Raw genomic sequence first — 27,851 nt, 5'->3', positions numbered from 1 at the left:
AATATTTTATATGGAATTTTCAAATGCTACTTACTTCTTTTTTAAGAAATTTAATATTTTATATGGAATTTTTCTATCAGGTATAGACTAGGAAATAACATACAAAATTGACCCAGTGATATCAAATTTTGACTTGTGCTAATGAGCAGGAGGAGCCCTTGGAGCAGATTTCTCAGCCATTCCCACACTAATTTTGTAACCTCTCAATTCATAATCTGATCAAACATTAAAAAAAAAAACTAAATTAGACAAACCTATAAAATAATTTATATAGTTGAGAAAAGAAGGTACTTTGGTTGTAGAATCCCCCAGCAGAATGTGCTGCAGAAGAATCCCATCAGAATGTGATGCAAGAAGGGACCCGAATTTAGGGTAGGCCCATGCAACCTGCCAGACTGGACCATTGTGACATGTCAATGTGGTAAGGGGGTGTGAGGTGGCGGTGCTGATGGTGGTGGTGACACTGATTATCTTGATTGTGGCATCAGAGGAGGTGGATATTACTCGTTTTCCATAGTAATCCATACAAACATCATGGATTATGTATGTATGACCTGTTTCAATCTTCTGCCCAGGCATGATCTGTTGAATTTGAAGAAGATTTGGATCAGTGGATGTGAAAACAAATTGAACAATTCATATAATCATTAAGTTTGATAGAAGAATAGGTTTAGTGTTATGAAGAAATTGAATGTTCCAAATCTGCTCAAGGATATGGTTGAGAGAAGAGTGTAAACGTAATCATCAAAATTTTCCCCAATTCAAAATTTTGAAAAATGCATTTATAATCAGGACGCTGTTCTTCCCCAATTTCTAAGAATTCATATGTTGCTACACAATTATATACGAAACAAAACTTCTAATCTATGAAATTTCATACCGAGGCAATTAAACATTTCTCAATTCTAAGCCCTAATTATAGATCTCTATTCAAATTCTCCCCTTAGATTGGAAGATCAATATCAAGATCGCCAATTTGGCAAAAGAAATAAAATAGAAGTGTCATATAAAGAAAATTTTCATCAATGATGCTTAGGTTTGAACCATTCATCAGTCTCGTATGTTTTGGTTCCCAAATCAGAAAAATCCCCTTTACAAATACATAGACTAAAGATTGAGCACCAGATTTTCGCATCTAACTAAACTATAAACACTGAACTTCAAATAATACCGATTTTATAAATATTTAAGAATGGAATAATGTTAATCCTCTGTACAAGAAGTATATATGTAGAAGTAGAATAGAAAAGAAACAAAGAAGAGGCGAAGAGAGGAGATGACCTAAAATCAGAATCTGTAATTGAAAAAGCATGACGAGAGGCGCTTGTTGTTCAGAACATGTTCATAGTTATAAACTCTGTAATGGAACTATAAATGGTGAAATGAGATCGAGAGGCACTTGTTCGGCCTTAAGATGTCAAGGATATCAGTTGCCTTCTCTAAGAAGTTGTTCCAAATCCACTCGTACCTCCTCCTCCGAGTTCTGTACCAGAATATACACACAGGCCATTGACTTGAAATTAGGTTTTTGCTCCCGTCGACAGGCATGTACATCGTCGGCATGCGATGCCTAAAGATTCGGTGTGGGTTGGAGGTGGGTATGAGGCGGGGTTTTAGGGATTCGTTTAATCGAAGAGGATTTTAAGAATTTCAAAAATATGAAAATATCGATTGAGGTCAAAAATATGATTTCAGGAACCTCACAACTAAAAATCGCATATCAGAATCCACACAATCTTTTGGGAAGTGAATGTGATGTTGCAGTGGTCTGTTAGAGATAGACAGAAAGGAGGGACATGGATTGAGGAAAAGGGTGGCCTGGTGGTTCTAGGCCAAAAAACCTTTGATCAATTTCATGGCCTGGTGACCAAAAAACCTTCGATTTCACTAAGAACCGGAACCCTAGTTCCAACAATAGTCGATTTTTGGTATTTGATTGAGAGAGAGAGAGAGAGAAGAACGATTGAAAGAAGGTAGAGGAGAGCTTGGCGGTGTTTTTAATTTTTTCAGAATTTCATTTCCCCCTTTCCCCCACTATTAAAGGATGGAACGCGCGTTCCATTAAAAAATATAAAGCGACATCCTTAGACGACGCACATTTTATTATAGGTGCCCTCCGTGTTTTTTTTAGACACTAATTTAAGGGCGCGCAATAATGCATGTCTTCTATCCTAAAATTTTTTGAAGAGATGACATTTTTCTAATGTCACTCTCCTTTGCGTAACATAGATCAATGAGCGTCGTATTTTGCGCGTCGTAAAAGGCCTTTTTTCTTGTAGTGAAACCATCCACAGTCGGTCATATGTTGGAAGTAGATATGAATCAAGACTATCATGAATTTGGCTTGTATGATTTGTCTAAAGTGCTTTAGACAATGCAATAGTTGCTACAACATTCATGAGTACTCATAAGGGCTGAGTATTGGATTCAACCCATGCTCATTTGGATTCACTTCATGGATTTTATCACGAGTGAATCATGAGACGATAATATCTTATATTCTTCAAACCTAGAGATATGAGTTGTTGACTATGAGTTGGTTATACATTGATTGCATGTAAACGCATTGGTAACTCGATGTTATAAGATGTGCCTTTGTGTATGATTCAACAAATAGTTAGTACAAGCATATGAGTCGAAGTTTATCCATTCCTTTTACTTTCGGGATAAAAGCGATATCTGTGGGCCCCTCGATGATTTAGTGATGACAAAAGTAAGTGCTCGGTCGGGCCTGGACTGATTTGATTTGTTCAATTAGTCAGTCGTCATAAATCAGAAATCGGGAAACAACTAATGGACAGAGAGAATGATTATAATCCATGTCTCAGTCCATATGATATCTAGAATGGAGGAATATATGATCACTTATCTAATGGACAAGTCATTGACAAAGGTCAGAGTTCATCTACAAGGTCAGAGTTCGACGGAAGCTTTTGAGAGCTACGATTGCTAGTCGGGTTATGAAGTCATACTTGCAATAATAGTTTTAGACTTATCCAAGTGGGAGACTATTGGATTAATGTCTAAGTCCATAACTATAATTGGTAAGACTTGACCCGACCCGGCATGGTCCATTTGGGTTGCATGGCATCATGCACTTGGATAGACTAAAATGAGAGAAATAACACTTAAGGTTTATTAATATATTATAAGTTCTAATATATTAATAGAGATTATTTAATTAGTATTTATCAAGAATTAATCTAGAATTAATTAAGTGATCAAAAGAAGACTAATTAAATATATGGGTTGATTGTGTAAATCATCCATACTTATATAGTGGGCTAATGCTCCATGGATTATCAAGTTGGGCTCAAACCCATTGGATGCTCCATGGTGTATTTGAACCCATGGATCCAAGGAAATGGAAAGCCATGACAATTAGGGTTTACCCTAATTGTAACAACTATATAAGCATCTTATTGATGTGAGAAATCGGCCACTAGATATGCATAGAGGGAAAGCCGATTCTTGAAGTGTTCTAATTTCTCTCTAAGTTATTCCAAGTGCTTATGGTGTTGTGTGAACCATTTGAGGTGTCACACTTGGGGCACTAGGCACTCAAGCTTCATGAAGACAAGCACCAACAAAAGGTATGTTATTCTACCTCGTGTTATTCAAAGTTTTGTATGCTAGAATAGAACAATACCTTGGAAAGTTGATATTTGCATGTATAATAGAGAAAACATAGATCCAAGGTATTTAGGGTTGCATGTACACTTAGGAGTGTTAGATTGCTCAAAACCCAACACTCGTATGGTTGTGGTCCTAGGGTAGAATCTATTATTCAAAAGTCTATTTGATCCTTTTCTGTGTATAATTTTCATGCATAAAGGCAACCTGTTATGATTGGTCTGATTTCTGGTTTGATGTGAGTAGAGCAAATCTTAGAATAACCTGGATTTGAGTCATGTTGTAGCATGTGGAATATGTTTTGTTCTGGAACGAATTAGAGTTATCAGGTATATCCCTAGGGAAGGTACAAGTAGGTGTGGAAGGTAGTATTAGGCCCGTACTACTGAAAGCACAGCACTTGTACCCGAGCTGATGTTATATCTGGAAGCTCTAAGGAGAACCGGTGCGGGAGGATCCTTTTTTTGTGGACATCTTGATCATTATGATTTATGACATTGCAGTTCAGCATGGTGGTGACACGATTTGGATCAGGGGGATCAGGATCCAGATCTGGGTCAGGCGATGATATCGAGCCTATTGATGAGAGGTTGCGCAAGCTCATTGTAGCCGAGGTTTCAAGGGGCATCTTTGACGATACCGCAATGATTTTTGGGACGGTCAAGGAAGGGATGATGGAGATTATGGAGGAAAGACTGAGGGCATTCAGAGCCGAGATTGTTGCGGGCTATGTCGGGGCCCGAACTCCCTCGTTTTGGGAGTTCAAGGTGTACGGGGCGCCGCAGTTCATTGGGGTCAGGGACCCCATAGTTAGCCGACGCTGAGTGGAGGACATAGAGAACGCCCAACACACGAGTTCTTGGCCGGATGCGGAAAATTTAGGATTTGCTTCTTGTATGCTGAGGGATCGAGCCCGAGACTGGTGGGAAGAGGTGACTAGCCACGTGGGAATAGTCGGTGCGGCTGAGATGACAAGGGCAAAGTTTTTTCAGACACTTTGATCTGGATTTTGCACCTTCTATTGAGGTGCAGGGGTTGGTGATGGAGTTTCAGGAGCTTCATCAGACCACCGAGACTATGACGGAGATCACTGCCAAGTTTCAAGAACAAGCCCTATTGATCCCGTAGTATGTTGCAGATGAGGACAAGGTTGTTGGATTATGTATCTAAGCCCATAAGTATAATTGTATGTACTTGACCCGATAATAGCATGGTCCTTTTGGGTTGCCTTCACTAGAGCAATTTGATAGGATAGATATTTGAGAAAGAGGTTATTTGTGATTTATTAATATATTATAAGAATAATATATTAATTGAGAAATCATATTATTTAATTGGTATTGATCAGGAATTAATTTGGAATTAATTTAGTGATCAAAAGAGACTGATTAAATTAACGGGGACTGATTAAGTAAATCAATAACACACATAGTTTGGGCTAATGATCCATGTTGATTAGGATGGAATAATTTTATGTGGGAGTCCATGAAGAGTTAGTACAAAGGACTTATCATATGGATTATTGGATTAAAGGTCCAATGAAGTGAATTAGGGTTTACAAGTGAAACCCTAGGAATTCCACACTATAAATGTAACCCCTAGCTTCACCAAAAAAGCCCCTAAGAGTTCCAAGAAGAACCCTAGCCGTTTTTGGATGCCTCTTAACCTCACTATCATTATCCTCCATTAGATTTTCATGTTTGTGACACATTAGAGGTATCACACTTGAGGTACTAAGCTCTTGAAAGGCCAACAACTACAAGCTACAACAAAGAGGTATTCATCTAACTAGTTTTTATGTTTCATATATCAAAGTTGTATGCTAGTTATAGGTTTCATGCTTTGGATAATTTTATTGCATGTATAACTTGAGAAAACTTAGATCTAAAGCATTAGGGTTGTGTGTGCACCATGAACAGAGATATCATTCCAAGCTGAGGGATGATATTCGTGAGTTTGTGAGCTTAACATGGTGCAAAACCCTGAATGAGATGGTGGAGAAGGCCCGTGAGCGGGATATGGAGTTGGAGTTCCACACAAAGCGGAAACCCGAGCTGGCACAGACAATAGTAGTTCAGGCTAAAAAGCCTAAGACCTTGGATTCATCCAGTAGGGGTCAGCAGGGTCGTGGCCGGTGTGCCAAGTGTGGGAGATATCATGGTGGATTTTGTTGGGGGATGGGCCTGGTATATTATACATGTTGTCAGCCAGGTCACATGAGTAGGGATTGCCCCAAGAAGGGCTTGATTTGTTTCCACTGCAACAAGACTGGCCATAAAAGGCCGAGTGTCTGAGGTTGCAGGGAGGGGGAGGAGCAATGGCAATGAAAGTGCCCCCCACCATGAGGATCACAGATGGTCGCCCTTCTAAGGCGGATACTCCAGCGGTGAAGAGCCGCACATTTTAGTTGACTACCGAGGAGGCTCGGGTAGCACCAGACGTCGTGGCTGGTATGTGTTTTATATTTCCTACTCTATATTTTGTTTGCATTGCTTATGTGTATATTGTGCTTATGTATAGGGACCTTTTTGGTCAATGGTATGTCGGCTCACGTTCTATTCGATTCAGGTGCTACCCAATCGTTCGTATCTCTTGCGCTTAGCAAGAAGTTTCGGGATGCGCCGGGGACTTTAGGTTCCCCACTTTAGGTTGAGATTACGGACGACCACACTGTAAGTGTTGCAAGGGTGTATCGGGACTGTGTCCTAGATGTGCTTGGGGAGAGGTTCATGTTGATCTAGTCCCGATACCATTGCGAGGGCTAAAGGTGATAGTAGGGATGGATTGGTTGGGGGACAATGGGGATATGATCGATTACGCGCGCCAGTTGGTGAGGCTTCGAACCCCAAGTGGGGGAGAACTGGTTATTCATGGAGAGAGGGCCTCGTAGGGGCCAAACCTCTATTCAGTTGCGAGGGCTAGGAGACTTCTTCAATAGGGTTGTTCAGGATTTTTGGCATATATCTCAGATATGAGGATTGAGACACCGAGGGACGTGGGCAGTGTACCGGTTGTACATGAGTTCTGGGATGTCTTTCCTAAGAAGTTACTTGGGATACCTTCGGAGACGCAGGTGGAGTTTCACATTGATTCGGTGTCGGGTGCCACTCCGATAGCCAAGGCACTGTACTGGCTAGCTCCGCTCGAGATGCAGGAGCTATCTATGCAGCTTTAGGAGCTGCTAGACCAAGGGTTTATCCGTCTGGGCAGTTCCCCGTAGGGAGCACCGATCCTATTTGTGAAAAAGAAGGATAAGACACACAAGATGTGTATTGATTATCAAGAGCTGAACAAGCTAACGGTGAAAAACTATTATCCACTACCAAGAATCGATGATTTATTCAATCAACTACAGGGTGCATCTTGGTTTTCCAAGATTGATCTTCGGTCGGGGTACCATCAGATGAGGATTCGGGATGAGGATATACCGAAGACAGCTTTCAAGACTCAGTAAGGGCACTATGAGTTTGTGGTGATTCCATTTGGGTTCACCAATGCTCCAGCAGCGTTCATGGATCTCATGAACAGGATGTGTAGACCGATGTTGGATCGGTCAGTGATCGTTTTTATTGATGATATTTTGGTCCATTCTAAGACCAAGGAGCAACACGAGCAACATCTAAGAGAGGTATTGGAGACATTGAGAGAAGAAAGGCTTTATGCCAAGTTCTCAAAGTGTGATTTCTGGTTGAGAGAGGTGCAATTTTTGGGGCATATCATCAACCAGGAGGGAATTTCGGTGGATCCAGCCAAGGTTGAGGAAGTGATGCGGTGGGAAGTACCGAAGAACGCGTTTGAGATCCATAGCTTCTTGGGTTTAGCGGGCTACTATCGGAGATTCATCCAGGATTTCTCCAAGATCATTGTGCTATTGACCCGTTTGACCAAGAAGAATGTGACCTTCCGGTGGGGCCCTGATCAGCAGATGGCTTTCGAGACCTTGAGGCAGAGGTTATGTGAGGCCCCGATTCTAGTGCTACCAGAGGGGCTGGATGATTTGGTAGTGTATTGTGATGCATCGATCTCATGGTTAGGGGCGGTACTGATGCAGAGGGTCCATGTGATTGCTTACGCCTCGAGGCAGTTGAATCCTCATGAGGCGAATTACCCCACTCACGACCTAGAATTGGGGGCAGTGGTGTTTTCCCTCAAGATTTGGAGACACTACTTGTATGGAGTGTGGTGCACTATTTATACTGATCATTAGAGTTTAAAGCATTTGATGGATCAGTAGAACCTCAACATGTGACAGAGGATGTGGTTGGATTTGATGAAAGATTGTGACTGCGAGATCTTATACCATCCAGGGAAGGCCAACATGGTGGCCGACGCTTTGAGCCGCAAGACGGCAGGTTCTCCGATCGGGAACGTTTGTCTAAGGACGATGGTGATCTATCCACTACTTGATATGATCAAGAAGGCTCAAGTGGAGGGTTTGAAGAAAGAGAACTAGAAGATAGAGCAGATCCGGGGATAGTTTCCCTTTTTTATAACGGGATGGTTGAGGGATTTTGACACAGTGTGGCCGGGTGTAGGTACCGGTCACCAGGGGAGCAAGACAAAAGATATTGGAGGAGGCACACAAGTCCAAGTTCTCTATACATCCGGGAGCTACAAAAATGTATAGAGATATGAGACTGAGATATTGGTGGCCCTGCATGAAGCGGGAGATCGCTTGGTTCGTGGAGTGGTGCTTGACCTGCAGGAAGGTTAAGGCCAAACATCAGCGCCCGTATGGCAAGGTTCAACCGTTACCCGTTCCTAAGTGGAAGTCGGAAGAGATCACCATGGACTTCATCACGAAGTTACGAAGGACAACGAGGGGTGTGGATGTCGTATGGGTGATTGTGGACATGTTGACGAAGAGTGCCCACTTTATTCCGATCTACGAGAGCATCTCCGCTGAGAAATTGGTGGATATTTATGTGCGAGAGGTGGTGGCTAGACACGGGGTGCCAATGTCAGTAGTCTCTGACAGAGATGTTCTATTTACATCTAGATTCCAGAAGAAGTTCCAAGAGGAACTGGGTACTCAGTTACATTTCAGCACGGCGTACCACCCCCAGACAGATGGCTAGAGTGAGAGGACAATCCAAACACCTGAGGATATGCTTCGGGGATGCATGTTGGATTTTGGAGGGACTTGGCATACATATCTCCCACTATCAGAGTTTTTATATAACAATAGTTATCATGCTAGTATCGACCGACCACCGTTCGATATATTGTATGGACGGAGGTGTAGGACCTCTATTTGTTGGGGTGAGGTAGGGAACCGAGTCATGGGGAGCACCGAAGTGGTGCTCAAGACTACCAAGTTGATTCAGCAGGTGCGTGACAGGCTGCGAGTTACACAAAGCTGTCAGAAAAGCTATGGTGACCGACGCCGATCGGATCTCGAGTTCCATGTGGGGGACTTCGTCTTGCTAAAGGTATCACCCTGGAAGGGTGTTATTCGGTTCCAGAAGAGGGGCAAGTTAGGGCCCCTATATATTGGCCCGTTTATGATTTCGGCCTGGGTAGGCAACGTAGCTTACCGTTTGGAGCTGTCGGACGAGCTTAGCTAGATACACAACACCTTCCACGTGTCTCGGCTTCGGAAGTGTGTCACAGAAGAGACCGTGATGGTTTCTCTGGACGATATTCAGGTGGATGAGAGTCTGAACTACATTGAGAGGCCCGTTGCGATTCTGGATGGGATAACTAAGGTTCTTCAGAACAAGGAGGTGAAGTTAGTGAAGGTGCAATGGTAGCACCGAAGAGGCTCTGAATGGACGTAGGAGACGGAAGAGGAGATGCGAGATCACTACCCAGACTTATTTGCGTCAGCAGACTTCGAGGACAAAGTCTAGTTCAAGTGGGGGAAATTTGTAACGCCTGTTCCAGGTATCATTTTATTTTCTAAGTAATTTAGGGTTTTATAGTTGAACTCGACGGATTGGGGAGCTCAGAATCGTCGAGTAGAAATCATTTTTAGACGCAGGACTTAGGATCTACTCGACGAGTTGGAAAGCCCAACTCAACGAGTAGACATTGAAAAGAGAAACCCTAATTTTCAGGGATTTGTAACCTATTTAAAGAACTTATGGCTCATTTATAGCCTCTTTCATCGTTCTTACAGCCCAGAGAAACCCTAGTTCGAGTCTTATACCTTCTTGAGTGTGAGAGAGAGAGATTTTGAGAGTGATTTTGGTGTGGTTGTGAAGGATTTTGAAGCTTGAAGAAGAAGGAGTAAAGAGATAAGCAGTATAGCTGACATCTACTTTGTATTGGCAACCATCTTGAGGTATAAAGTCGCTATCTTGACCTTTAGTTGCTTAGATATCATTTTATGGAAGTAAATGGTGACTTTTGGTGCATAATGGTGTCAGTTTTGGATCGGATCTTGTTATGAGGATAGGGTTTTATATCTAGACTTGTCTAGACCTCTATGGACATAAAGTTGCTCACTTTATCTAGCCTTAGCCTTTCTCCATGCCCTAAACTTTGTATAAACCTTATTTTTGAATGTTTTAGCCTCTTCAGGCCTTGCATGCATGTAAAGTTGGCAACTTTACGTGGAAACTACACCTTAGGGGATTGGATATGCAGTTTGGAGTCTTAAGTTCCACTGGAAAGGACTGAACATGAAAAGGACTGAACGTGAAAAGGACTGAAGGGACTCGACGAGTTGCTTAGCCAACTCGATGATTCGGGCAAGTTTTGCCCATTTTCGGGATCTTGAGTGATCTCGGTGAGCTGATTAGGGTTTCAGACTAGAGATGTCGGCTTAGGGTTTTCGGCCCTTGGACACTGAATAACTCGACGAGTTACTCGGGTAACTCGACGAGTTGACTTAGGATATTAGTTTTATGGACCTTGAAGGAACTCGATGAGTTGGGTCAACATGGTTGTTGACCTTGACTTTGACCAAAGTTGACAAAGTTAACTGTGAGGGAATTTATGGTATTCCAGGATTTGACAAGTTAATCACATGTTGATTATAAGCAGTTGAGTTGGAGTTGCGCATTGGGACTTTTCTGATCTTAGTAGTTCATCATTCTTGAGAGGTGAGTCTTCTCACCATACCAATGGGTCTAAGGCACCAAGGCCGACCCATTTTATGTTATGTGGATAGTTGATTGATTATGCATTATGTTAGTATGACTCATGCATGGTAGACCCTGGGGGGTTCCCGTGGTAGTAGATTGAGACCATGTGGGGTTCCCATGGCATTAGTGTAAGAACTTGGAGGATTTCCATGGCATTTTAGTATATTTTCATGTTCAGCTTGTATGATATTTCTTAGCAGTAAAGACCATGTAGGGGTTCCCATGGTAGGAAGACCATGTGGGGGTTCCCATGGCAGGTAGCTAAGACCACGTGGGGGTTCCAGTGGCACTAGGTGTAAGACCTTGGAGGGTTTCCATGGCATCCTTATATGTAGTATGCATGGGTTATATGTTTTATGTAGCTTTTATAGCTAATATGGATTATGTGATTATGTGGATTGTGTGGGGTATGCTCTGGGGGACTCACTAAGCATTAGCTTACAATTTGTTGATTATTTCAAGTACTTCTGAGTCTAAGGAAAAGGGCAAGGCTTGATGGCGCGACATGCACTCTCTTAGGCGTTTTATGGGACACTCTGATATTTGAAATAAAAATGTTGATATTATGAATTTGAATACAATTGTTCTTGTGATTTTGTAGTTATTCGGAAATGTTTTAATTATTTAAAAATGAAAATTTTCTTTTGAAAATTGGGTCGTCTAAGGCACCAAGGCCGGCTCATTTTATATTATGTGGATTATTGATTGATTATGCATTACGTTAGTATAACTCTTACATGGAAGACCCTGAGGGGTTCCCGTGGTAGTAGATTGAGACCATGTGGGGTTTCCCATGGCATTAGTGTAAGACCTTGGAGGGTTTCCATGTCATTCTAGTATATTTTCAAGTTTAGCTTGTATGATATTTCTTGGTAGTAAAGATCATGTGGGGGTTCCCATGGCAAGAAGACCATGTGGGGGTTCCCATGGCAAGTAGATAAGACTACGCGGGGGTTCCAGTTGCACTAGGTGTAAGACCTTGGAGGGTTTCCATGGCAGACTTATATATAGTATGCATGGCTTATATGTTTTATGTAGTTTTTATAGCCCATAACTATTATTGGTATGTATTCAACCCGAGAGTAGCATGGTCCACTTGGGTTGCATAACACCAGGACAATTTGTTAGGATGGACTCTTGAGAGAAGGTTATATATGGTTTGTTAATATATTATAAGTTATACTATATTAATATGAAATCATATGTTTTAATTAGTATTGATCAAGAATTAATTTGGAATTAATTTAGTGATCAAAAGAGACTAATTAAATCTATAGGGACTAATTATGGTAATTAGTTATAATTATATGTGTTGGGCTTATGATCCATGTTGGACCAAGTTTATGTATGGATACATAAAGAGTTGGGCCACATGAACCATGGATCATAAAACCCATGGGTATGGATTGAGGTTATACCCATGACCCTTGGAATCCACACATATAAATACATACTCCGTTGACCAAAATCGTTGCTTTTAAGTGCTTCTTTTCTTAGAGAAATGTGGAGGTGTTTTGGTGCATGGAATTCTCTCTCAAGAGTCACCTTTGTCCTAGGTGAGTTGTGATTCCGTTTGAGGTGCAATACTTGGGGCACTAAGTTCTTCAAGGCCAAAGTCTTTCTAGCAACACCAAATACATCAAGACTTCAAGCCACATAAAAGGTTTGTTACTCTAACTAGTATCTTGTATTGTTTATGTCAAATTTCATGCTAGTTATTGGTTTAATGCCTTGGAATCCATTTGCATGTATAATTAGTGAAAACATGGATCCAAGGTATTTAGGGTTGTATGTGCACCATAGGATGTAGTAGTATACTAAAACCCATCAGTGGTATCAGAGCCAAGGCTTGTTTTCAATTATACTTGATGCAACTTATTTTTCGAAGCTGAGAATCTGCCCAGACTGAAAACTCGACGCACTCTGGCTATAAACTCGACGATTTCATGTGTTAAGGCATGAACTCGACGAGCTCTTGTAATGAACTCGACGAGTTTTTCTTCCAGTTTGCAGATTTTCGAGTTTTAAGGCTGGAATTGGACTAGAATCATTATTACCCTAAGCTGTTTTTGAACCTATAAACCTGTTTTGATGTGGTAATGATCATTCTAATCCAATTCAAAAGATAATTGTCAATAGATTCATGTTTTGTATTAGTTTAATGCTTAGGCTAATTACATGAAAAATTGTTTGATTTGAATTATCTTGTTCTTATGAGTTAGTTTAGATTTATAGAAAAATTATGTGATAATTTGTTTTCAATCCAAATTGATCTAAATGTTATTCATAAAATGTGTTTTTGTAACTTGTCCTCAAGTTATATGAAAAATCTCATTTATGATTTTTGAAACTCATAAGATTTCCATAAGTTATGAAAATGAAGAGTCTCATTTTTTAAATGCTTCAAAGTCTTCCATAACTTGTCCTCAAGTTATGGAACTTGAAGAGTTTTTCCATTTAAAACTACTTTAAACTCATAAGTTATGGAATTGAAAAGTTTTTTTAATTGTTCAAAACTTGCCCTCAAGTTTTGGAATTTTTAAAGTTCCCCCTATGAATACTTTAATTCCAAGTTAAACCCTTAGAATTTTAAAAGTTAAAATTCAACCCTTATACTATTATAATATTAATAGTTAATAGTTATATATATATATATATATATATATATATATATATGTATAAGAACAAAGTCATTCTTACCGTTAGTAGGCCTCATTCACGAAATCGGTCTATAAGGAGGGTATAACGTTACTGCCTATAAAATGGTAGTTTAATGGGTGTCTACTCTCACCCACCACTTCCTTGACTGGTGGAGGGTCGTTAGCCGAACGAGTTTGACAATACATTAATTCTCCGTTCATTAAAAGTATAATGATAAATACAAAGTAACTAAACACTTATAAATTCCCAATCTTAGTTACTTAGGAAAATGTGAATTTGGTGCTAACCCATGAAATTACACTTTGCACCTTGCTTAAGTCATTAGTGGAGCGCTTGTGGTTTACCGGCACACTAACTTGGATTTAACAAAGTTGGCAAAGGGTGGCTTAAGGTTTATCATAGATCGGTAAAGCGCGTGTGATTAACCGGCACATCGATTAGGTGATAAAAATTAAGAGTACCAAGTATATTTGCCTAGTTATTCACACCTTGTTTTGTGATCCTCTTCATCCCAGTCACAAAACTTGAAGGGCACAATCAAGATTGAAACATGCCATTAAAAAGTTCAATGGATCTCAAAAGAATCTAGGAGTTTCAAAACCAATTAAAACCTAATAATACATTTCGTTTTCATGGTGGAAATTGGTGAATCGTCATTCACCTAACTTCAAATATTTTATAGCTTGGATTACGACATCCCTCTTCCAAGTTATAAAAATTGTGTTGGGTCCTAGCCTTAATATTTCATATTGGGTGTTATATTAAGGACTTAAATCAACTAACTTGAATTTCTCCAATTGCAGATGTCTGGTTCAGACAACTATGATCTTCCCAAATCTCTGGAAACAAGCTTCCTAATGAAGATGATGTCCCGTGGTTGGATCATTGAAATCATACTTCACTTCCTCCACCCGCTCCAATAATTCTCCCTATCCCACAAGTTTAAAGACTTGAATAATTCAAGGTCGCTCAAGCCCTATTGGCAAGTCTATGTGCACTCACATCTTGGAGATGAAGTCACATATTGACAGGCTAGGAGAGTTGGGTGTCAGAGTCTCAAGGAAGTTGGATGTTGACTGGGTTCTTCAATCATTTCCTAAGTCACATAGTGTGTTCTTTAAGGACTACTATGTAACAGAATATGACATGACCCTTAATGATCTTACATATTTGCTTGTTGCTACTGAATCAGCAATGATTTGAAGCACTGGTAAAGCAAATTTGATTGGAAAATCGAATTACCAAACTTTCATGAAAATTGAGAATGGTGACATTGGAAATCCAGAAAAGCTTTCTCTTCCCAATTTGATTGGAAGATCGAATTACCAAACTTTCATGAAAATTGACAATGGTGACATTGGAAATCCAGAAAAGCTTTCTCTTCCCAATGGAAAGGGATCGACAATAGTCAAGTCGGTTGACCAAATGGTAAAGAGAAAGGCTAAGTCTTAGATAGTCCCGTGTACCAATCCCAAAGAGTCCATATGTTTCTATTGCCACAGGAAGGGGATTGGTTGCGAAGCTGTTCTATTTACCTGAAAGATCATTAGGATGGTAAAGTTAAAAAGGTTTGACTCTACTTTGGGTAAAGTCCACTATCTAACTCTATTAAGTTCCTCTTCGGAGATTCTTATTACATGATGTGACTAGGTCGCATTTTGATGTTTTGTAGAATCGAAAAGGAGAGGAAGCTATGATGATTCCGATCGCGAAGATGGATTTCGATCGCATGGTTCAGTGATCAGAATTTCGAGTTGTTGCTTAAGAGTAATGATAGATAGCTTAAGGAATGCATAATAACATAATTTTCATATATATTTGCATTATAAGGATAAGTTTTTCAACAATTTTAAAATAAAAGGAAATTTTTGTTTTTATTTATTTTAAGTATCCTTACAATGGAATTTGTGAAAATTGTTGTTTATATGATTTCATTGATAGAAATATTAGAAAATGGATTTGGTTCTTTTGTTTGTGGTAGTGTCATGATTTACTACCAAATAAGGAAAGATTCTCATCACCCAAGTTTCAGTTTGATAGAAACTTGGAATCATGTAACCGGTATTGTATGATGAATGAGAGTTTTCATCTTTAGGAAATTAAGACTAATTCCCTGTTCACATGTATATGTGAGTCAAGTGAAGGACTAGGAGATCGCGTACACTTGGTTGTGCGCTGATCAGGTCCGCCACAAAGAACGATAAGGCTATTCGTCATTATTTACTAAATTTTAGTAAATATGGTTACACTTACAAGTTTAAGTGTAATTCTAAAACATTGGAAAAGTCTTAATGTATGGCAGGACGAATGAGAAGAATCGATTAGGCAGAAAGATAAAAGTTTCTCCAATTTGAAAAGATGGGAGAGTACTTTAGTATCGTGTTTTATGATTATCTTAGTGGTTATGAAACCATATCACAATTGGTCCTCTAAGGACATCTTAGTGCATTCCTATGGCTAAGAAGAGGAATCATGAATTGTTGAAATGGTTAAATCAAGAAGATGAATCATACTTCGTTCCAAAACAATTCTTAGAGTCATACTCCAAGATTGTAACTTGAGTGACACATCTTAAAGAAGGTTTATAACACTTGTCAAATGTAAGAGTAAAATGATTTCTACTCTTGTACATTTGAAATTGGTAAGTTGTGATATTTTGGATAAAACAAAGACCAACTAAGGCCAATTGTGTGAAGTGTTTGTCTTGATAAGAATCCGCACTATCTCTTGAATATTTGTTTGTCAAGGAATGGTTCTTGGCAAAAGAGTCTTATATGTCCAGAGGACAGTGGGAGTCTAAAAGATCCTGAAAGATTTTCAAGAACTAAACAAGAATAAAACATGTAGTTTTATCACTAGCGCACGACTTGAGGTTTGTAACCTATCGTTTTCACATATTCCTACTTATGTGCCCATTCCAGTTAAACTTGACTATGCATCTGAGGTCTACAAGTTTGCATAACTACTTGGAAGAAATGGCAGACCCTTGTGCTGCCAGGTGGCAAGAAGTTAAGATTGCACAAGTTTAGTCCATATGAGTTTGGATTTGTCACTAACCTTGTCTTGTGATTATGGTTTTGACAAATTCACATGGATAGGAACACATACACCATAAAATCTAAGTGTCAGAAGTTTTTCTCTCCGATTCATGAAAATTATGGTGAGGAAATGCTTTCACTGAGTAGATTTTAAGTAATAGAAATTATGATATTTGCATTCTCAAAGTCGTTAGTGGAGCGTGTGTGGTTAACCGGCACACTAACATGGATTTATAAGAAATGGCAAAGGTCTAAACAATTGAGACTATGATTACGACATCCCTTTTCATAGTTCTAAAATTGTTTAGACACACATGTGAGATGTATAAGGAAAGGTGTGTGATTTTGAGAAAGTTTTATCAAAGCATCTCGAATCAGAAATATGAACTTTTTTAAGAAAGTCAATAAAGTATTGATTTCTAGAAGTCCAGTTGATTTCTGGATACATGTCAAAGCTATTAGGAGCATAAGTGTTATGCTAGTAATTATTATGGTAGTGGGAGCATGAGTATTCTGATAAGTGTTGCAAGTTAGCAATGTTAATTATAGAAAACAAAAGTTTCAATGGGAAAAAGTTGTTTTACTATAATTAAGGGAGAGGAAATTATACTTCATTTCAGTTCTAAAAGCTTAGATTGAGATTTTAATCATCTTTAGTCAAGCATATATATATTGCGTTCTCAAAATTCGATTATGATTATGACATCCCTCTTCATAGTCGAATTATGAAAACATGGCAAAGTAAAAAAATATTGTAGCAAAAGACTGGTCTAGGATCATGTCTTTATGTGATACGTCATGAATCGTGTCCCATATGCTTCGGAAATAGGATCGATTGCATGTGCTATAATACTTATCCTTTCTAAATTTTCCAAATGCTTAGGGCATTAAGAGGAAGTCTAGAATTGGATATGACTAAAATGATTAAGCAATTGTCGAGGGAAATCTGAGGTTTACCAAAGATTGGTTGCTCATGGACAATTGGAAGTATAGTGTTAATTTTGAGAGGACCATATTGACATAGTCTGAAAAGAGGAAACTCTTATTCAGAAGTGATAGTCATAATGGGAATATGGAAATGTTTCGTAGGTGGAAGTTATTCATTAAATCTATGTAAGATTAGAAAACTTAATGTAAGAAGGATGTTCAAAGGAATGTACTTTGAATTTGAAACTCCGTTTCCATGGAATTGTTCTCCATTGGAATACTTTGTAATGTTTATTGCCAAGTCTTTGTGCATAGTCATTACAAGAGGATCAATGCATATAAGTTTAGAATCTAACAGATTTCGGTAAATGGTAGGATTTTGGAATTCTTACATTTACGATAAGGATTGGGATTGTGAAATGAGCATCATTGGAATCATGTTCAATTGGTCTATTTCACAAAGTAAGGATCATAGACAAACATAGTGTGCATACTTGGAGTATGGCGTAACTATTGTTTGGACAAACATAGTGTGCATGCTTGGAGCATGGCATGTCTATTGTTTTAATTCAAGTATTACGTTGATAATTCAAAACATTATACAATGAATAATGTGTAATCAATATGGTGATAAATAAAAGGTGTTTTATTTATATTCATAAGTTCTGAGAACAAATTGGATTCGATTATGTGTTTCACTTTGTATTTTTTGACTTCCCGAATAACTAGCTTATTCAAACTCTCCACAGTCAATCATACGTTGGAACTAGGTATGAATCAAGACTATCATGAATGGGTCTGTAGTTTGTCTAGGTGGCCTAGACATAGATGTAGTGTTCATGAGTGCTCCTGGAATGAGATTCGAGTATTGGATTAAACTCACGCTCATTTGACACACTTCGTGGATTTTATCACGAGTGATCATGAGACAATAATATCTTATATTCTTCAAACCAAGAGGTACGAGTTGCAGTCTACAAGTCGGTTACACATTGATTATGTGAAAACACACTAGTAACTTGGTGTTATAAAATGCATTTTTGTGTGTGATTTGATAAGTATATAGAGAAAGCATATGAGTCCAAGTTTATCCTTTCCTTTTACCCTTGGAGGGATAAAAGCAATATCTGCGGGCCCCTCGATGATCTAGTGATGACAAACGTAAGTGCTCGGCCGGGCCTGGACTGATTTGATTTGCTCAATTAGTCTGTCGTCATAAATCAGAAATCGGGAAACAACAAATGAACATAGAGAATGATTATAATCCATGCCTCAGTCCATATGATATCTACAATGGAGGAATATATGATCCTTTATCTAATGGACACGTCATTGACTAGGTCAGAGTTCGACAGCGGCTTTTAAGAGCTACGATTGCTAGTTGGGATCTTGGAGTCATAAGCAATAATAGTTTTAGAATTATCTAAGTGGGAGATTGTTGGATTATATGTCTAAGACCATAACTATTATTGGTATGTACTTGACCCGAGAGTAGCATGGTCCATTTGGGTTGCATAACACCAGGACAATTTGTTAGGATGGACTTTTGAGAGAAGGTTACATATGATCGGTTAATATATTATAAGTTATATTATATTAATATGAAATCATATGTTTTAATTAGTATTGATCAAGAATTAATTTGGAATTAATTTAATGATCAAAAGAGACTAATTAAATCTATGGGGACTAAATATGGTAATTAGTTATATTTATATGTGTTAGGCTTATGATCCATGTTGGACCAAGTTTATGTATGGATACATAAAGAGTTGGGCCACATGAACCATGGATCATAAAACCCATAGGTATGGATTTGGGTTATACCCATGTCCCTTGGAATCCACACATATAAATACATACTCCATTGCTCAAAATCGTTGCTTGTAAGTGCTTCTATTCTTAAAGAAATATGGAGGTGTTTTGGTGCATGGAATTCTCTCTCAAGAGTCACCTTCGTCCTAGGTGAGTTGTGATTCCATTTGAGGTGCAACAATTAGGGCACTAAGTTCTTAAAGGCCAAAGTCTTTCTAGAAACACCAAATACATCAAGACTTCAAGCCACATAAAAGGTATGTTACTCTAACTAGTATCTTGTATTGTTTATGTCAAATTGCATGCTAGTTATTGGTTTAATGCCTTGGAATCCATTTGCATGTATAATTAGTGAAAACATAGATCCAAGGTAATTAGGGTTGTATGTGCACCGTAGGATGTTATAGTATACTCAAACCCATCAGCAACATTCACTCTCTCAGGCGTTTTATGGGACACTTTGATATTTGAAATAAAAATGTTGATACTATGAATTTGAAAACAATTGTTCTTGTGATTTTGTAGTTATTTGGAAATGTTTTGATTATTTAGAAATGAAAATTTTCTTTTGAAAATTGGGTCGTTACAAACATCGAGGACATAAACATAATGATGCAAGAGACCTTATTTGACAAATCTAAAATTTTCCGGAATAACTTATCTAAATTTGATGCATTATGTATTTAAGAGATATGCTCACTATGAAAATCTTTCCCAATATCAAAATAGAGGAATCTCCCATAGTACATGAGCAATTCCTAACAGAGAACAAAGAGAAGTCAGAATTAGAAAGTGAGTGAGGAGGTGGGAGAGGATTTCATCTAACCTAAAGGATAAAGTTTAATGAAGTTTATTTAATCCTTAATTATTAACCCAACATTAAATTAAGGCTAGGATCCATAAATATGATTCGCAATATGAAGAGGGATGTTGTAGTCATATTAGAAAACTATTTTACGTAGGTAAAGCATTTTACCAATTTCAATCAAAATGAAACTCCTAGCTCTTTGAGATCATTGTACAAGAAATGGTGTGTTAATATTTTACTATGCTCTTCAATTTGTGACTGGGATGTCGAGGATCACAAATAAGGTGTTAATAACCATGCAAACTCATGTGAAACCCTCGAGGTCATTTAAGATCCCACATTAACATGCTGGTTAACCACATACACTCTCTCAATAATCATAAATTTCAAGAATATGCCATCATTTCAACTTTGTAGTCTTGAATTTGTGTGTCGGTTATCCACATATGCTCCACTAACGACTCATGAAGAAATAATGTGTGTTTTCATGGATTAGCATACAATTTCACATTTTCGTAAAGTAACTAAAGTGGGATTTTATGAATGTTCCAGTACTTCATACATGATACTTTTAATGTGATTATGTCCTATCAAACTCGTTCGGCTAACGACCCACTACCACACAAAGAAGTGGAGGGTGCAAAGGAAACTCATTCAACGGTCATTTTATAGGTTGTTTCCTTATACCTCTCTTATATTATGGCTTTGTGAATGAGGTGTACTAGAGATTTGACTGAATTTCTAATGATCCATATAGTCATAGACATTTATACATATGTATAGGGTGTATGTTAAAATTTTTTAAATTACAATGTTTAAATCACATTAATTCAATTAATAATTAATAATTAATATTTGAACATATGATTTAAGAATTATATATTAATTATACCTTTAATTAATTTTCTTAAACCTTATTAGGATAATTATATTATCTTATAATTGGAAATTATCTTATTTATCTTCCTCTTATATTCAAATTAGGATTCTTAATTATCTAGTTGATATATTTAGATTTTATACATTTAAAATAACATAGATTAACAAGTAATTATCCTATCATTTGAGATAAGTCAAGAAAATCTGGATATCACAATCCAGATTGTCTTCACGTCATGACAGAAGACTAGTCACGACGTGACAGACAGTTTTGTCGATTTTTGTTTGTTTCGCTTTCACCTATTATGCACCATTAATGTGAAAATCATGGCTCTAATACCACTGATGAGAATTCTAGGTTACAATAAGAATGTATTTATAGAATTTCACTTAACATTTAAGGGTACATGTAACCTAAATAGGATCCATGCCTTTGCACATCTAATAACAACATACTTATGAAAACACAAACTAAAAACCTTATGAATCAAAATTCATGGTTATAGATACATACCTTTTGTTGACTCCAATCAAGCTAATCAAAACCTTTGTTATCTAATTGGAAAACTAGCTCCAATAGTACACGAGCCTCTAATGGTTCACACCCAAAACGCAAGAAACCCTAGGATTGAGAGGAAAGAGGAGAAAGAGGACGATAATTTCGTTCTCCCTTTTCAAGTATGAGAGAGCCACGAAATTAAGTACCCCAAGGGTCGTATTTATAGTCTATGTAACTTAGAGGAAAATCAAGATTTGAATGATTAAATAATAGATTTAATCCCTATTCAAATCCTTTCCATATTTGCTACCAAGAACCTTCTAGAAACCTTTAGAAAGGCTCCAAAACCGTCCATGTCATGAACTATTCTAGAATTGTCTCTTTTGTTCAACTATTGAACAATTACAATTTATCCCTTACACCTTTAATTAATTTTAATTAATTATGGATTAATTCCATATTAATTCTAATTAATAATTAACTAATTCGGACTATGTTTAGGACTCATGAGAAGGATGCCACCAAGGTGTCTTGTATCATGTTGGCCACCATGACAGCTGAACTCCAAAATTCCTATGATGACTTCTTCCCTTTTGAGATGCACCAAGACCTGATGGAAAGATACCATCAGAGTGCTCGTCAAGAGAGGTATGAAATCATCGCCTCCAAGATAACAAGAAAGATGAAGGATGGTGAACCCATCACGGCCCACTTGCATAAAATGCAAAGGTTTATGGACCGCTTACTGAAGTTGAATGTGAACTTCAATGAGGAGTTGGCCATCGATATTCTACACTCCTTACCTCTATGTTATGACCAGTTATGTATGACATATCATATAAACAAGGAGGATGTCACACTTAGCAAGCTTCAAGGCCTTTTGAGGACTGTTGAAAGTAGTCTCAAAGGTAAATCTGTTTCTACTCCGACAGCTACTGCCTCTGTCTTGGCAATTGGACATGGGAAAGGGAAGAAGAGGAAGGCTCCCTCTAAGAGCCACAAGGGAAAGTCTCTTGATGGATCATCTTCAAGTGTGACCAAGGCTGGTTTTGCTGCTCCCTCTACCATTCCTAAGAAAGCAGAGTGTTTCTATTGTCATGAGAAAGGGCATTAGAAGCGAAGCTGCCCCAAATACTTGCAGGATGTCAAAGATGGGAAGGTTAAGGTCACCCATGCAGGTATTTATACTATTCTATCTAATAACTCATCACATTCTTGTTCTTGGGTCCTTGATACAGGTTGTGGATTTCACATTTGTTCTGATTTGCAGGGACTAAGAAGAAGTAAGGATGTGGAGCACGGGAAGATGAACTTGAGAATAGGAAGGTTTCACCTGTCACCAAGATTGGAGTTTATTCTTTATTGCTTAGTAGTGGGTTAGAATTAGATTTGAATAATTGTTGCTACTTGTTTGAAATTGCAAGAAATATTATTTCCCTTCATGGTTTGTACAAACAAGGTTTTAGTTTTTCATTTGATAATGAAATCGGTGCTATTAATATTTTTTATAATGGTGTTTTTTATATTAAAGCATTTCCTTGTAATGGTGTATATGAAACTGTGATGGTTGTAGACAACGTAGGAAATAATGTGTTGCACATTGATTCTTCCAATGATTTGGATAAGGCATGCTTCTGGCATTGTTGTCTTGTACATATCAGCAAGAAGGGCATAAGCCAACTCCAAAAGGCTGGAGTTTTGGAGTCATTCGACTTAAGGTCGGATGACACTTGCGAATCTTGTTTACTTGGAAAGATGATCAAGTCACCCTTCTCTGGTACTTGTGAAAGGGGTGAAGGTTTGTTGGATCTCATACACACCGATGTGTGTGGACCTTTCAGAACCGCCACAAGGGATGCTAACCGGTTCTATGTGACTTGATGTACTTGTTCCAAGACTATCTTAGAATGATCGCATCGCACACACCACGTTGTTCCGTAATTTGTTGATTTGATGTACTTGGATGATTATTGGCATAATCTGATTTTCTTTTATGGTTTTATGAACACGTTTTGGATGATGGTTTTATTATTCTTAAAATGTAATTTTTGGTCTTAAATTTTAGGGTATTACAATTTGATTTATGAATGTATAGTTAAAATGTCATATTCCATGGTAACGATGACAACAATGAGAATGATGATCGTGGGTCGTTTCTCACGATTTATCAACAAATGATTTACATGCGCAAACGAAAATGATGGTCTTCGTTCTTTTTTGTGCTGAAAGAGATGGTAGATGGCGGCGACGAAAACAAAAAATGGGAACTATGGGACCCTTTGTCGTACCTTCATAGGTATTGTTTGGTGGACATCATGGTTATTTTGTTAGATCTCATTAAATGAAGCGTAACCAAGATAAGAGGTGAATTCAAGTACCTGAATGCTTTAGGCTCCATAACATGCATTCTTCCATTTTCAGCTGTCTATTTTTCCCGGCCATTGAGAAGCAATAACACTTTTCAAAGGCGAAATGTCATGGGCAAATACCGTTTGTGATCCATGGATCTCCAATCGGGAAACCGTATCCAAGCTCTGCGGGTAGTATATGTCTATACACACATACACCAGATCAGAACTGAATCGAAAGTACTCAAAACCGAAATAACAAAAGTAACAACTAAATGCCCAATCGAAATATAAGGACGGTTAATGTTTGGTTCAGAAAAGTAAGCTTAGTTTGAACCTAGAAGTAACAAAAATACAGAAAGTAAACCGAAAATACAAAAACCAAAATTACACAAAAATAAAAACAGAATACCATACCAAAATATAATGTTCTATATACAGATTCGGTTTGGTATCATAAGTATGTTTGCTCAACCTAACCCAAGATATAATCTTCTACTATATATATAGTTATTTTAGTGAAACATTTTCTATGGTCAATGTGGTCAATATCGTAGTATTATACATTTATACTTCCAAACTTTATCCAGCTACTCCACAAAATCCCCTATACTTACTAAAATAAACCAAAACCACCCCACAAAAACAAAAATTATTTCTTCCCTTCATGGATTCGCTACCTTCGACAATACTAAAAATCAATCCTTGATCACTCGGCTCCATCTCTTCCATCTTTCTTATTTGATCTTCACAATCCTCGCGTATCTACCGGAAAAACATCGCCGGCCGGAGAACACAACTTTTCCGAAACAATTCAATCATCCGGCGATTGTTTCCTCTTCGTTCTGGCTTCCCGGCAATCGGATTTTCGTGTATTCATCGCAAATTCTGCGGCCATTGCTCCCTGTTTCACTCATCTCTGTCCTTTCACTACCTAATAAGCCAGTCACAATCAATCGTTTACATATAGAGCGAGAGGAAAACAAAATAGAGGATTGAGATGTGGGATACGCTTGCATGGCTACTGTTCTTCTTCATCCTCATAGGTATCCTCGTTATTGTTGTTTATCAGGTTATTCTCAAAACCCTAGCTCGAATATTTGTTAATTCTGCGATATTCCTTTCATACATCTGGATCTTCCATATTCGATTTATAATGAACTTATAAGTTATAACATCTCGATTGGTGGTTTTATTGTAATGAATTATACTTCCTATCATTCGATTCTACCAATAATCATATCCCAAGTGTGAAATTAGGGTTCATATGAAGTTCTATTGCTGAAATCGATTCTCAGAAACCTTCATGAAAAACTCTGATTGATTACTATCTTTCAAATTGCAGCTTATATGTTTTGCAGATTTAGAGTTTGATTACATTAATCCTTATGATTCTGCATCTCGGATAAACAATGTGATCATCCCAGAATTCATCACACAAGGCGTTTTATGCTTACTGTATCTTGTAACTGGGCATTGGATGATGTTCATTCTTGCTGTTCCATATCTCTACTACAATATAAGATTGTAAGTCTAGATCTTCCTTTATCACCATGAAAAAGCTTCACAGGATTCTTTTATTTTGTTGTTAAAGAAAGATTATACGTATGCAGGTATGCTCGAAGACAACATCTGGTTGATGTCACAGAGATTTTTAACCAACTTAATGGGGAAAAAAAGCAACGACTTTTTAAACTTGGTCATCTTGTTTTTCTACTATTTATAACTTTATTTTGGTAAGTATAACATAATACATGTGGGATCTTTTTTAATTACTCGAAAAACGTGTTTTACTAATTTTTTCAATGTTGATTGTAGGATGATATATAATGCATTAGAAGATGACAATGTGTAAGTGGAAAGAATGAATCAAAGCTTGAAGACTCCATTTTGTGTTGCATGGAATTCGATAAGAGTTCTTTACGTGTAAAATTATATTTTGGTTTGTTTTATTTTTTGGTGAGTTGTGGTTTTTATGAGTTATCATGTAATTTGTTTTTGGTTAAGTTGGCGAGTTATGCTTCTATGAGTTAATATTTATATAGATTTCTTTTTTCAAAAGGTGCAAAAAGAGTTTCTTTTTATTTGCCTTGACAATAGTAAAATACTAGTTGAAGTGGATTTAAAAGCAATAAACATAGTGAATATATACAATTTGGGATAATAATACTAAAATGTCATATGATTAGATCCAAAAAGGTTCACATATTGAAATGAATTGTTACGGATATCCAATCTTTTTAGTCTTCTAGACCTAAATAGATTGGTTAGTTTGACAACATGCAAAGCAATGAAGTAAAAATCCCAAGCAAAAAGACTAAGGGGTTGTTATATTATTATATGGCAAAACTTATATAACAAATTCAACATTTAATCTCACAAAAAAACTAGGAGATTACTTTTTTACATGTCAAATTCAAATATAAAAAAATATATACATAAATAGACAACAAAAGTGTCATCTAAATCTATTCATATGGTCCCTTTCCATTTCTTCCCTCCATCTTTGTCTTCCTTTTTCGATAAATTCTTGACTTCTTTTTTCAAGATCATCATCAACTCCAAGATCATCATCAACTTCTTCATCTAAAAATTCTTCATCGTCGTTTACATGTTTTTGAACTAGTTCGGGTTCACTATCGCATTCACAATCATCGATTTCATTGGGTGCAGTGTTGATATCATCATGATCATCAACACTGTCACAACTACTACCAACTTCTATTTCTGCTTCCTTGTCCTCGTATGCAAATGAGTTTATCACTAATCTTAATAATATATCGTCTCCACAAGATTTTGAGCTTCTACTAATAACAACGCTTAAAGCAGTATTGAAAGTAAAGAAAATCAGAAAACGGCTTCCAACAAGACCAAAAATCACGAGAAAAGAAAGACAAGTAATCAAACATAAAATAAGTAATGGAAGTGTATACGCCCATGTATTCTTCATTCCTCTTGGTTAAGTTGACATGATTAAGGATTGATTAATGGTGTGTGTATATATAAGGTGCTTGGGTAGCTTTGTCCACAAGGTGATATGGTACTTTTCATGGAAATTGATTTTACTTGTGATTCTGGAACATTATTCTTAATTAACTAATATTTATGTAAATAGCAAGAAATTTCATGAATATTATTTTAATGACTTCATTGGATGTTTTGTTTGTCTTTATATGTCTTATATTATATCATGAGCATGGCCCAACGTTCATTAACAAAGCCTATGTTATAAAGACTTGTCAAAGTTGCTTTAATAAACATCTTTATTTAACCATAAATTATTAAATATTAAAAACAAAGTATTTAAATGTTTGAAATTTAATCAATAACAAGCAAAACACTTAAATTAAAAAAAAAATAGCAAAATGGCATCATTTATATGAATTATTAAAAATTCTCATAAAAACTAGATATTTATAGAACTATATTAGAACTTGGTATTTAAACTACAAATTATAAACAAACTGAATACTTCGATTTAAAAAATTATCAAAGTTAAAAACAAAATGCATCATTTATTTTACTATTAAAATTTAAAAATAATTCACTTCAATATTTATAAAAAAAACAAACAAGGTTACAAAGATCAAAAAAATTACGAAAAATTATAACTAATTAACAAAATCAAGTCAAACCAAGAATTAATATAAAAGTATTATAATAATATAACAACGAGTAAACAAAAAAATATCCATGATAAAACAATTAAAAGTCATCTTGTACTTGTAGAGATTCCGATTTCTAACTTCCGAGCATATACGATATACCTTCGTGAGTGCATAGTGTGATAGCCGCCCTTTCTTTGTTGACAATGAACTTTAAAATAATTTCAAGAACTTTGTGGAAACTTAAACTGAAAGCGATTACATTTTTTACAAAATCAAGTGCATCAAAAGATGTATGAATTTTATCTTAAGAATTGCATTTGTCATTCGAGAAAAAAAAATGCATTTATAAGCTGAAGGTGTAAGTTTTTATATTATATGTTCATAAATCATAACTTAATACAAAAGTATCATTATTATAAATAAAGAGTGGTAGGATCCGAAAATTTACACTACACTATAAAATTTCCAAAAAAAAAATATTACACTATTTCTTGAAATTTAAGCGGTTGCACCAGCCTTCTTAAAACCCTTTAGATCCACTACT

At 37.0% G+C, this 27,851-nt stretch overlaps 1 protein-coding gene across 1 annotated transcript; it reads left to right on the top strand.

The window, feature by feature from the left end:
• The first annotated feature begins 24,368 nt into the window (after window positions 1-24,368).
• LOC145058812 (protein cornichon homolog 4-like) lies at window positions 24,369-25,760 on the top strand. The gene is made up of 4 exons (XM_079006700.1): window positions 24,369-24,771; window positions 25,045-25,226; window positions 25,313-25,435; window positions 25,518-25,760. The coding sequence occupies exons 1-4, from the start codon at window positions 24,700-24,702 to the stop codon at window positions 25,552-25,554; spliced, it is 414 nt and encodes a 137-aa protein (XP_078862826.1). The 5' UTR covers window positions 24,369-24,699; the 3' UTR covers window positions 25,555-25,760.
• The last annotated feature ends 2,091 nt before the right edge of the window (window positions 25,761-27,851 follow it).

This window comes from Lactuca serriola, chromosome 6 (genome assembly GCF_051521515.1).
Source record: "Lactuca serriola cultivar US96UC23 chromosome 6, Lser_US96UC23_V15, whole genome shotgun sequence".
NCBI lineage: Eukaryota > Viridiplantae > Streptophyta > Magnoliopsida > Asterales > Asteraceae > Lactuca > Lactuca serriola.
The sequence above is the reverse complement of the archived record's forward strand: the minus strand, read 5'-3'. Positions and strand labels throughout refer to the sequence as shown.

Bases quoted from the DNA above. Each gene is read 5' to 3' on its own strand.
- LOC145058812 (XM_079006700.1), top strand. From the start codon at position 24,700: ATGTGGGATACGCTTGCATGGCTACTGTTCTTCTTCATCCTCATAGGT. The intron at 25,227-25,312 runs GTAAGTCTAGAT...ATACGTATGCAG, and splicing joins CTCTACTACAATATAAGATT to GTATGCTCGAAGACAACATC. The intron at 25,436-25,517 runs GTAAGTATAACA...TGTTGATTGTAG, and splicing joins CTATTTATAACTTTATTTTG to GATGATATATAATGCATTAG.